Source organism: Heloderma suspectum, chromosome 5, assembly GCF_057233095.1.
Source record: "Heloderma suspectum isolate Gila_16-S chromosome 5, 16-S_ref, whole genome shotgun sequence".
Lineage (NCBI taxonomy): Eukaryota > Metazoa > Chordata > Lepidosauria > Squamata > Helodermatidae > Heloderma > Heloderma suspectum.
In genome coordinates this window covers 198,707,647-198,720,742 of record NC_139462.1, presented here as the reverse complement: position 1 = coordinate 198,720,742, position 13,096 = coordinate 198,707,647, and the positions used below count along the sequence as shown (strand labels likewise).

Below are 13,096 nucleotides of genomic sequence, written 5' to 3'. Positions count from 1 at the left end.
AGCTTAGGCCCAATTCAAAATTAACTTCATCTCCTCACCCACTATCCAATATCTCTGCTGTTGCCAGCCCTTCCTTCCCACCACTCCCTTTCCAAAACTTACCCTTATGAGAAAGGACAGCAGCGGGGAAGGCTCAGGAATTGGAAGTCCACCATACTGCCATCATCCTCTCTTGCAAGGTAAGTCTGGGAAAGTGGGCAGGGGGAGTGATGCTGCTGAATCAAACAACTTCCAAATCAGGCCTGAACATAAATGGGGAAGACTGACCCTATTTGGGATAGGCTGGTTGGGGAGAAGCCTTCAGCTGACCTTTTCAACCTCTTTTCTGAGATGTTGTAATTTTGAGCAGATATCACAAAATGAAAATCCATTGAAACTTGGCAGAAAAGCCTAAAAAATGTGTACCTTTAACTGGCAGCTCAATTAAATTTTCCCTCACTAAGTAAAATACAACCCTATTAACAAGTAAAACACAACCTCATCAACTACACAAATGCTTTAGTTGATTAATATACTGATTCAATGTATGACGTTATAGAATACAAGGAAATTAGTAATTCTGATAAGTGGATTTTTTTCAGGCTTCACAAATCTTGTGTATGGATGCAGATATTATGTCCTTAAGAATACCTATTGCAGACATCTGAGTTATGTCATCCTTCTGCAACTTGGTGCCCTCCAGATGGCCATGCTGGCTGGGAATTATGGGAGTTGTAGTCCAACACATCTGGAGGAAACTAGGTTGGGAAAGGCTGGGCTATGTTATGTCACCCAGCATAGCTATGAGTAGTGGAATGATACCACTAAAATTTTTCAATTGCTGTACATCCTGGAGCAGCATAATTTGTCAAGTCTGAATCAGCTGCCCTTTGTACCACATGGCCAACATACAATCCTAACTGCACATTAAAAACAGTGGGACTTCCAAATAAGGGCTAAGCTGAAAATAGCTAATTTAAGGATTTGGTTCTTCATCTCTATCTACAGAGAAATCAAGTATCTATCAGGGTAATTTTAGTGCTGCTTCTGCAATCGGCAGAACTATTTTTGATTATGAATTCATTGACAGATTTTTCAAAAAAAATACCAGCTGGTCAGAATACTTTCCAAACAATCTTGCACACAGTCTTGCGTAGCTTTGGTTTTTCAAGAAACATCTGGATGACAGTTATGCACACACTTCATATTCCTTTCCAACCTTATTCCTTCTTATTAGCAGAGTCAACTGAGACTACATCTCAAACGAAAAATTCAGGAGAGAAAAAAAGAAGAGTCTGAAAAAGAGACAAGCCAAAAAGCTGTCTCATTATTTGTTAGAGCTTCAAGATGGTTAATTTGCAGAATGTATTTCAGTTTGGACCCCATCCTCTTACTAAGATGCAGAGCAGATTACAGTGTAATAGGCATAAGAGACATGCAGGGCATTGCAATCAAAGTAAGTTTGATCTGCCATATTGCTAACAAATTTCTACACATTTGACTTTTATACAAATAGTGGCATGTGGACTGCCTCATACTATTCCAGCATTGTTTACCCTAAATGGCAGCAGATATTTAGGTCTTTTCTATCACCTACTACTCAACAATTTTAACTGAAGATGGCAGGGAACGAATCTGGAACGTTCTGCATATATTTTACCACTGAGGTTTAGCCCTTTCACTGAATAAACGTATAAGTGATAATTTGTTGTTTTAGGACCAAATTATGAAAAATCCTCCTAAAACTGGTTATACTACATAAAGGTTTATTATGAGGTCACCCATTATTTAAACAATCTTGTAGCTGTAATGCAAACTTGAAATCGCATTTAACAGTATTCAGGTATTTATATAGACATAAGAGCTGACACACTGATTGTTGTTGTTGCTGTTCAGTCGTTAAGTCGTGTCCGACTCTTCGTGACCCCAAGGACCATAGCACGCCAGGCCTTCCTGTCCTGCGCTCTCTCCCGGAGTGTGCTCAAGTTCATATTCATTGCATCGGTGATGCTATCTAGCCATCTCATCCTCTGCCGTCCCCTTCTCCTTTTGCCTTCAATCTTTCCCAGCATCACGGTTTTTTCCAGGGACTTTTCTCTTCGCATTAGGTGGCCAAAATATCTGAGCTTCAGCTTCAGTATCTGTCCTTCCAATGAGCTCTCAGGGTTGATTTCCTTTAGGATGGACTGATTTGACCTCCTTGCAGTCCAGGGGACTCGTAAGAGTCTTCTCCAGCACCACAGTTCGAAAGCATCAATTCTTCGGCGCTCAGCCTTCCTTGTAGTCCAGCTCTCACAGCCATACGTTACTACTGGGAAAACCATAGTTTTGATTATGCGGACCTTTGTCGGCAAGGTGATGTCTCTGCTTCTTACTATGCTGTCTAGGTTGGCCATAGCTTTCCTCCCAAGGAGCAAGCGTCTTTTAATTTCATGGCTACAGTCACCGTCTGCAGTGATCTTGGAGCCCAAGAAAATAAAATCTGTCACTGCTTCCATTTCTTCCCCTTCTATATGCCAGGAAGTGATGGGGCCAGATGCCATGATCTCCGTTTTGTTAATGTTGAGTTTCAGACCAGCTTTTGCACTCTCTAGTATCACCCTCAACAAGAGGCTCTTTAGATCCTCTTCGCTTCCTGCCATTAGGGTGGTATCATCTGCGTATCTGAGGTTGTTGATCATTCTCCCGGCAATCTTAATTCCAGCCTGTGATTCATCCAACCCGGCGTTTCTCATGATGTACTCTGCATATAAATTAAATAAGCAGGGCGACAACATAAGCCTTGTCGTACTCCTTTCCCAATTTTGAACCAATCGGTTGTTCCATGTCCGGTTCTTACTGTTGCTTCTTGACCCTCGTACAGGTTTCTCAGGAAACAGGTAAGGTGGTCTGGTACTCCCATCTCTTTCAGAATTTGCCACAGTTTGTTGTGATCCACACAATCAAAGGCTTTAGTGTAGTCAATGAAGCAGAAATACACTTTTCCTGGAATTCTCTTGCTTTCTCCATGATCCAGCGAACGTTGGCGATTTGATCTCTAGTTCCTCTGCCTCTTCGAAACCCAGCTTGTACTTCCGGTAGTTCTCGGTTCATGTGCTGCTGAAGCCTAGCTTGTAGGATTTTGAGCATAACCTTGCTGGCATGTGAAATGAGCGCAATTGTACGGTAGCTTGAACACTCTTTGGCATTGCCCTTCTTTGGAATTGGAATGTAAACTGACCTTTTCCAGTCTTGTGACACACTGATATTGCATATTAAGTCTCTAAACATGATATCTTACTTGAAAACTAATTTGGCTTAAGTTTTATATCAGTATTATCACCATTTGTGCTATCCAAAAAATGGTTTCCATCCTCAGTAGCTGTATTACTTTGTGGAATCTAAACAGAAGAAAGTTACAAGACAACATACTACAATTCTTATTCACTGGGTTGAAAAACTGGCCTTAAGTGTAAAGTGGCAGGAGGATGGGGAAGCAGCAGCCCAGGGGCAGGTGATAGCAGCAGCAAACTGGGTTTCTATTTCCTCTCATTAATATTTCTACTCTTGAAAGCTTGCTGAGGCAGCTCAGCCCGTTCTACGCATCCTGCTCTGCCAAGGAATCAGCAATTCAACATTACGTCAGCTGTGCACATGTTCTCATTCTCACGTAAACAATCATATCACTCCTCTAGTTAATCTTTCAATATGACAATTCACACACAATATACATTTGCTGTAATATTTCAACAATGAACAGCCTCAAGCAATTCTGTAATGGTGGGTTAAAGTATTTTAAATAATTATTGGAGCATGAATAAATCTTTATATATTCTGGACCAGGATCATCTATAACTTTAATATTCATCATCAGCTTAATATTCCCCATCCTCCTGCCACTTTACACTTAAGGCCAGTTTTTCAACCCAGTGAATAAGAATTGCAGTATGTTGTCTTGTAACTTTCTTCTGTTTAGATTCCACAAAGTAATACAGCTACTGAGGATGGAAACCGTTTTTTGGATAGCACAAATGGTGATAATACTGATATAAAACTTAAGCCAAATTAGTTTTCAAGTAAGATATCATGTTTACAGACTTAATATGCAATATCAGTGTGTCACAAGACTGGAAAAGGTCAGTTTACATTCCAATTCCAAAGAAGGGCAATGCCAAAGAGTGTTCAAGCTACCGTACAATTGCGCTCATTTCACATGCCAGCAAGGTTATGCTCAACATTCAAGCTCCTGGCTTGTCCATATCCTCATTTAAACTCAACACACACTCAATCACACCTCTAACCCCTCTCAATCAGAACTCCTAAAATTCAGCACTTCTCTCTCCACACTTTGAAAGCTTCCAGACTACAGTAACCTGTTACAGTAATTTTGCTATGAATTCTGACTGGCTCACCGTTCAAGTATGAAAGTAAGTTAAAATATGGTTTTGCTTAACAGTACAGGCAATAATTTATATAGTCTGCAGAAATTAGACCAAGCAATGGCTATTCACAACATTGAAATCTATAACAAAATAATTTCTTGCAATAAAAATTCAACGTAAGTATTATACTGCTATTTCACTTATGATTTTAATTTTATTTTTAAAAATGAAAGTTCGCAAAGATCCAGGAATGAGGCATGTGACCCTTATGAGTTAATGCCATCTGGCTGCTGTGGCTTGAAACGCTTGATGAACACCAAAAGAGTCTGGAAGCACAGTAGTGGTAAAAGAAAGAAAGAAAGAAAGAAAGAAAGGTCTTCCATACGGCCGTATAAGAACTACTGCTACCTGTCATAAAAAAATGAAATGATGTGTGTTAAGATTATGCTAACAAGTCACATGATTAACAAAATAAATCAAGCACTCACTACAATGATTATATGTAAAAAGAACCGCCTGCAAGCTTGTGATTTAAACAACAAAGGGCGCAATCCTATTCAGATAGGCGGCCGCCTCCAAACTCAGAGGTGACTGCCTATCCAATGCAGGGCAGAAGAAGCACGGAGGGGAGCATTCCTTCCATGCTCCTCCTGCCCTGCATTTTCTGCTAGATAGCTGATCTAGGCTGTCTAGCTGTGGGGGGGCCAAGTGGGGGAGGATGCTGCTGTGTGACACATTGGATGTGTCGTACAGGTATTTCCACCCTCCCTGCCCTGGAACACCCTCAGACACGCCCCTTTTCAGCCACTCCACGTTCCTCTTGCGAGTGCGGAGGGTGGGGATGTTCTGCGCTGCCTCGGCGGCAGTGTGGAAGTGAGAGGGGGTTGGTTCTCCAGGAACCGGCCTCGGAGCACAGGGAAATCAGTTCCTGGAAAACAAGATATCCGCTGTCTAGTGGCCATAGGATTGCTCCCTAAGGGAACAATCCTATGATCCCTGGAAGAGCATCTTAGGATCTATGGTTTCCCCTCTGCTACAATGTCCCCCACCCCTGGCTTCCTCATCCAAAGTTGGAATTCTGACCTTGGGTGAGGGTGCAAATGAGGTGGGGAGGCACAGACAATCCGCAACATCCTGAACCCTCCCAGCTCCCATCTACGCTATTCTACCAGACACACTCAAAAGTGCATCTGTGAAAAAAGGAACAGAAAGGAGGGTCGAGAGGCCAAGATTGCCTCCATTGCTCCTTCTTTTCTGCTTGGTGTCAGCTGGCAAAGCACTTGATTTTCGGAGCAGACCGCTCTTTCAAAAAGCATAGGGTTGTTCTCTAAATATTTTTTCCATTGATCAGATTTTTTGCTTTTGGTCAAAGAATTTGCAGGAAATAGCAACTGTCCCTCAGAAGCAAACAAGGGACAAACTGCCCCTGCCTCCACAAATGCTGTTTCAGTTAAAGAAATAACAGAACAGCCATATTGAAGCTACACAAGACTTTCCTGGTATTCCACAGAACTGACTCTGGATAAGCGTATTTAGGAACACTGCCTGCAGCCTCACTTCTCATAATAGGATGTAATCCTTAAAACAAAACAAACTTAACACAAGGTGCAGCCTAATCCTATGAATGTTTATTTGGAAGTCCCACCATATTTGATGGAATTACTAGAAAAGCAGAATAATTTCATTAGTAGTCTACACCAGATGTACTAGTCAGGTCCAGTTTATTTTGTGGTAACGTGCAGACAATTCTATACCATGCATTTTACTTCCATTATGAAGTTCGCCATTATTCTCCATCATAACCTATTCCTAAACTTCCCAGGATCACTGGCCCTAGAGGGCCTATTAGGATACTCCACCCCTGTTCTGAGATTGGCAGGCCTCGGACTTGCACAAATATAGTCACTCAATTTTTCTGCCTCTCTTTACTGTGGAAGAAGCAAACACTCAAACCTGGAAATTCCAGTTATTTGGAGCTCCCCTGACCCTGTGGGAGGAAAATGCAGGAGTGGCAGGGAAGTGAATTTATGAGTTTGCACACACCCAAGGCCTGCTCCTAATCTCTCCTCAGGAATTCCCAATGGGAATTGTTTGTTTAAAATTGTTTCAGATGTGTGTGTCTCTGCTATCTGTTGTTAGTTTGTATGTAAATGGTTTTTACACTTTGCATAATGTATTTTTAATGTTTTTAATCTTCGTAAACCACCCAGAGGTTTGGCTATTGGGTGGTATATTTATTTTTTATTATTATTTTATTATTACATTTATATCCCGCCTTTCTTCCTCTTGTAAGGAACCCAAGGGGGCTTACAAAGTCCTCCTCCTCTGCATTTAATCCTCACAACAACCTTGTGAGGTAGGTTAGGCTGACAGTCAGTGACTGGCCCAAAGTCACCCAGTGAACCGAAATGATGATGACACGTGGATATCAGTGTCTGCTTTGCTACCCAATGCCCCTTCTTTTGGTTTGATAGAACAAGGCAGTTCTTATTTTTCTGAATATTTTACACTCACTCTGAAAACAGCTGTTCTCCCTGGATTTCCCCATCTAGAGATTTAATACAAAGGCTGCATTTTGCAGTCATACTTTGCTTCAGTTCTTCTCAGACTATCCCTTATTAACAGGTGCAGCTCTGTGACTAACATCCACGTTTCCATGACGCACTGATGACTCTATGTAAGTACTGAAGTCAGCCAGTCACAAGCAGAATTTCAATCCATGTCTGACAATAAACTTCTTGCTAAAGTTCTGTTATCAGGAAAAGTATGGCTAAAATATCTGCCTTCCCACATATTATATAGCTCATTTCAACATCTCAACATCATTAATGTTGTGTGTGGCATTAACTCTTCCTACCCTTAGCCTCTGGACCCTCAATTTTTATTGCTCTCTTATCCAAGATATTTTTTACCAGAGGTAAGCAAGCCAACTTTGAAGGGGTAATAATTCAGACTCATGTTATACAATTACTACAATGAAGGCGCTGTCATGTAGGAATTATCATAAACACACCATGCTGATCATAACATGTGATTATTGTGTGTGTGTGTGGGGGGGGGGGTCTGTAGTTCATACACGTCCACATTTGTAAGGCACTTCCAAGCACCTGCATGAACAGAGACTATGCATTATCATCTCCATGAAGAAGTAACTAATTTACATCTATGAGACTTTCCACAAGTCAGCTTACAATGAAAAAACGGGCAAATCATTAGAACTGGAAACTACAAATTAAAATAACATGTCTCCCATCCAGGAATTCTGAAGCAGCCCCAATACAAAAGTTGAGGGATAGGCACTCGGGGGAATTGCTGATAGAGGATAAAAGATACAGGAGAAACAGGGAAAAGATGAGAGCTACCAAAAATTGATGGGCCACATGCTTACTTATATTTGGTCATGTTTTTGAACAAAAATACAATACAGATTGAAAGTGTAGATCAGCCTTCCCCAACCTGGTGCCCTCCAAAAGTTTTGGACTTCAGCTCCCATCTGCATGGCCAATGGTCAAGAATTCTGGGAGTTGCAATCCCAAAAAATCTGGAGGGCTCCAAGTTGGGCAAGGCTGGTGTATACCAAATCAGATCCTTCAATGTATTTATTTATATTTCGATTACGGTTCACCTTCTTAAAAATACAGTTAACTTGTTCATATAGCTTGGACCCATCAATCTCAACCCAATTTACCACACAGTGTTGTTGTGTTAATAAAAGGGTGGGGTAAGAGTAGAAAGCCGCGCACAGCACCCTGAGCTCTTGGGAGGGCAAGACTTTTTTTAAAAAAAAGCGTTTTAGCGATTATAAAAACAGCCGATAAAGGAGGGGCGCCCACAGGCCTCTGAAGAGATTACGGCCCGAACACCAGAAAGACAAGCGACGCAAAATACACGATGTGGGACTAGCTGTGCCCCACCTCCCCTAACATATGGGAAAGAGAAGGAACCACGAAGACAAGGCAGGACAGGACTCGGGGTGGGAGGAGAGAAATGGGTCAACCCCTGCGAGGGGAGGGGTGCAAAGGCGACTCACCACGAAGGAGGGCTAGTGAGGGAATGACGCGGGGTGGGGATGAAGAGGGACGCTCGGGGTCGGGCCCAGGCGGCGGCGGCGGCCGTGCGGGCCTCCCTCGTACTCACCCACATCCTGGTCGAAGGGGTTGCTGGTGAAGAGCGGCATCTTCCCGCCGCGGCCCCGAGGGGCGAGCGCCGTCCTCCCGCCCCTCGGGCGGGGGGAGGGGGGCAAGAAACGGCAACCAACGGCTCAGCGGAGCGACAGAAGGCGCCGGGCCCCGAGACGGCTCGAGCTCCGCCCCCGACTCGAACGCACGCGCGCGCGCTCTCCCCCTCTTTCTCCCCTCGGCTCTGCACAGCCGCCGCCGCCTCCGAAGCCGGCCTCGCAGGGCACGCCGGGAAAAAAGAAGGCGTCTTGCGCGCTGCCTGACGACTAGACGCGTCCCACATCTCGGCGGCCGGGACTGGGGAAGGAGGGATTGTCTCTCCTTACCCGCTCTCTGTGGTTCTTTCATATTTCCGGGCGGGTGTACGTGTGTGTGGGTGGGTGTGTATTTGTATACAAGAATGTGGACCCCTCAGGCGCGCTTTGGGCTTGTCCCCTCCGCTGAGGTCCCGTTGTCATAAGCTGAATGACGGACTACTGAGTTTAGCGTGGCCTTTTTTTCTCTTTCTTTCCGCGCTGCTCTGCCGTTAAACCTGTGGAGATTTAGCCTTGCAACGCCAATAATTCCCTTGCAACGCCAGTAGTTCCGAGGAGGAAGAGAAAACGACTGCTGAGCTTGCGCTGTAACATCCTGGTTTAACTAAACCACAGTTAGCTGTTATATTTGAAACAGAGAACTGAGGTTGGATGCCGGTTTGCTACTCAGGATCTTAAACCACAGTTTGAAGTTGGTTTACGATCGCGGTTAGTAAGCTGATATTAAACCATATTTCCTTGGTTCAGACATTCTGGCCAGTTGTAATCCAACATTCTCTGACCTGGTGCCCTCCAGATGTGTTGGACTACAACTCCCAGCATCCTTAGCCAGCTGTAGTGGGTGGTACAGTTAGGTAATTTTATACTCTGGACTTAATGATCTTATCTTTAGATGGCAACATGCATTATTTCACTTATTTTAAAATGTGGTAAACCAGCCCTCCTGTGTTTGGGGTCCCTCCTCATTTTGCTGAGTGGGGCCTTGGACTTCTCCTGTAAAATCCTGCTGTTGTAGTACCACTGATTTAACTAAACACCAAGGGAGGGATGAGGTGAGGATCAAGAAGGGAGCGTGTGGTCTTGTTGTGCGCTCCCAGAATCCAGGGTCCAAACCAATATGCGACTGAAGACTGAGCATAGCAACAAAAATATTGTTATGTGTTTGGGGTTAGTCCAAATGATCTCTCAAGGATCCGACCAACCCTGTCAGTCTGGTTGTGAAAAGACATTAAGGTTGGAATCTTATGCATGTTTACACAGAAAAAAATCCTACAATTCCCAGCATGCCCCAGCCCACATGGTTGGCTGGGTGAATGCTGGGAGGTGTAGGATTTTTTTCTGTCTAAACATGCATAGGATTGTGCCCTAATAGAATGAGTCAACCAGTTATGAAGATTAGCTGAGTGGTAACTGTCCTCAGAGATGGAAGGGTGTTGTTGCACTCATGTCCTGCTTGTGGGTTTCCCGTAGGCAACTGGTTGGCCACTGTGAACAGAATGCTGGACTAGATGGACCTTGGCCTGATCTAGTCTGAGTTTTGGCACGGAAACAGCCTTGATTGCCCTGTATGATGACCTATGTTGGAAGAGAGCATATAAGACCGATTCTGGCCTGCTTGCACAGGCTGCCTGTATGCTTCTGAGCCCAATTCAGAATGCTGGTTTTGACCTATAAAGCCCTATATGGCTTGGGACCACAGTACCTGACAGAACGCCCCTCCTGGCATGAACCAACCTGTACACTACGCTCTGCATCCAAGGCCCTCTGGAAGCCTCCTCCGAGGGAAGCTCGGAGGGCAGGAACAAGCGAGCAGGCCTTTTCAGTGGTGGCTCCCCATTTATGGAATAATCTCTCTGATGAGGCCTGCCTGGCGCCAACATTGTCATCTTTTCGGTGCCAGCTTAAAACTGCCCTCTTCTCTCAGGCATTTGGCAGTGTGTGATGAGTCTCTGATGGTCTCTGGCTGATTTTAAATTGTTTTTGATATATGTTGTGCGTGTTATTTGTTTTATGTCATTATGTGAATGGTTTTTATATTTTCTATAATGTATTTTAATGGTTTTTAATTGTGAACTGCCTAGAGAGCTTCGGCTATGGGGCAGTATAGAAATAGAATGAATTAATGAATGAATCTAGCATGGCTCTTATGTTCTATCTATCTATTTATTTATTTATGGCCCCACATTTATTTATTTATTTTTATGGCCATAGGTAGATTGTTCTGAAAGGGAGCTTATCTTTCTCTCCCCACTCCCCAAGGAATGTGCTAATTCTGAGGTCTGTGAGAACAATAGAAGCATGTTAAATCTGTAGCATCAGCCAGTTTATGCTAGAACTGGATCTGAAAAGGAGACAGAAAAATGACTTTGCTCTCTGCAGGAAATCCTATGGCAGTATGAACAACAAAGAGTCTTGTAGGACCTTAAAGACTAACAGATTTATTCTTGCATAAGCTTTCATGGACTACATCCCACTTCATCAGATGCATGAACTGTTAACCTCAAATTGGCTGGGTGCAGGGGGGTGGGGAGGAGAATGTAAACTATGTTGCCAGAGGGAACTGAAATGCAAGAAGTACAGCTGATGATTACCTTAACAGTTGCCATTCACTGATTAACATATGTAGTGTGTTTTTTTAAACCACATTTGTTCTTATTTAAACCACAGGAAATAGAATCTCTTGATTAATTGTACTTCAGCAATTTCAAGTTAATTATGCCTTTGCAATTCCTTTGTCGAGAATGGCCACCTTCAATTTCAAGTTAATTATGCCTTTGCAATTCCTTTGTCGAGAATGGCCACCTTCGCTCATTGATGGAGTGTCCTGGGCAGCTGAATGTTCCCCAGGCTGTTTTTTGAACATGGAAAGGAAAGGAAAGGTTCCTCCAGTGCAAGCACCGGGTCATTACTGACCCCTAGAGGGACGCCTGCTTTCGCTGGCGTTTTCATGGCAGACTATAGCGGGGTGGCTTGCCAGTGCCTTCCTCAGTCGTGACTACCTTTCCCCCAGCAAGCTGGGTACTCATTTTACCGACCTCCGAAGGATGGAAGGCTGAGTCGACCTGAGCCAGCTAATGTCAGATTTGTGTCCATTTATTATTTTGCATGGAGACTGGCCTGTTTGTCCTATATAGAATGCAGTATGCCATTGATAGCAAATGACGGCATATATCACATTGAAAGATGAGCAGGGGTATAAACCCCAGATGTTATGAATGGCATTAATAGCTCTGCAATAGTGTTACCAGAGCTGATATGGGGCAGAGTTGGTATCTATGTCTGCCACAATGTCTGTTTCCTTTTTCTGTATTTCTGTTGTAAAGTCTGCTACTGGTTAGTATCTTTTTTTTAGATTGGGTGGTTTTAAGCAAATACAGACCTTCCACCTCAGCTGTCCAACCTATAAAGGATATTCACCAGCAACAGCAGACCTCACAACTGAGATACAGACAAAGGAACCAGACCTACAGCACGGTGCCAAAGACCCTTTGTTGTTCATACTGCCATAGGATTTCCTGAAGAGAGCAAAGTCATCTGTCTGCCTCCTTTTCAGATCCAGTTCCAAACACAAACTGACTTGAGAAGTCACTCGGACTAACCCCAAACACATAACATTTTTTTTTTTGTATTCTGCTCACTAGTCTCAGTTGGTCTCAAACATATTGGTTTGAACCCTGAATTCTCAGCTTGCTAAACGATAGTCTGAAGTGATCAAGAGACCGTATGCTCTTTCCTTGCTGTCCAACTCACCTTATCTCTTCCTTGATGCTTGCATCCTGGTTTAATTAAATCACAGTTAGTGGTGCTGTTAAGGCAGGATTTGGGGTAGAAGTCCAGGAGTCCGTGCAGCAGAATAAGCAGAAGGGCCCCCAAACACAGCAGGGCTGGATTTCCACATTTTAAAGTATGTCACCATCTAAAGAGGGGGACTTCTATAAGTCAAGTCCAGAGTCTAAAATTACCTAACTGCACCACTGACTGCAGTTAGCCAGTATGTCTGAAACAGGGAAATATGGTTTATTACCAGTTGACTATTCAGGATCTTAAACCAACTTCAAACTGTGGTTTAACATCTTGAGTAGTAAGCTGACATGAAACCTTAGTTCCCCATTTCAGATATAACAGCTAACTGTGATTTAGTTAAATGAGGATGTAAGTGCAGAGAAAGGGAGGAGGTAAGGGGAAGGCCTGAGAAGGTGTGCAGTGCCATTGCTCATCCCCAGCTGCTAAACTGTAGCTTAGCAAGCCAGGAATTGAGCTTTGGAACCAGCCAAGCAATTTTGTCTTGTATACGTCCCTGTTTTAAGCCCACTTCAGTCCTAGTTATACATATTACTACAAATGGAACTTCAGGATTGGGATGGTAGCTAGTAAGTTAATGTTATTTTTCTATTTTAAATCTCAGGTTATTTGGAGGAAATCTGGCCCAGGCCACAAGCAATAGTAAATGACGATTTTGGATATGCTGCATCTCTAATGTGTTTGTGCTCACATATTCAACAGGTGTCTATATCTAAAAAAGTAGATATACAACTCACAACTT

General features: G+C 43.4%; 1 protein-coding gene across 2 annotated transcripts in view; it reads right to left on the bottom strand.

Moving 5' to 3' along the window:
- STAM (signal transducing adaptor molecule) overlaps window positions 1-8,663 on the bottom strand; it is a 38,209-nt gene extending 29,546 nt beyond the window's left edge. For both annotated transcript variants that reach the window (XM_084858999.1, XM_084859000.1), the window contains exon 1: window positions 8,478-8,663. In XM_084858999.1, the coding sequence (XP_084715125.1) occupies window positions 8,478-8,517 (40 nt within the window). In that variant the 5' untranslated portion in view covers window positions 8,518-8,663. The remainder of the gene's footprint in view (window positions 1-8,477) is intronic.
- Between the last annotated feature and the right edge of the window lie 4,433 nt (window positions 8,664-13,096).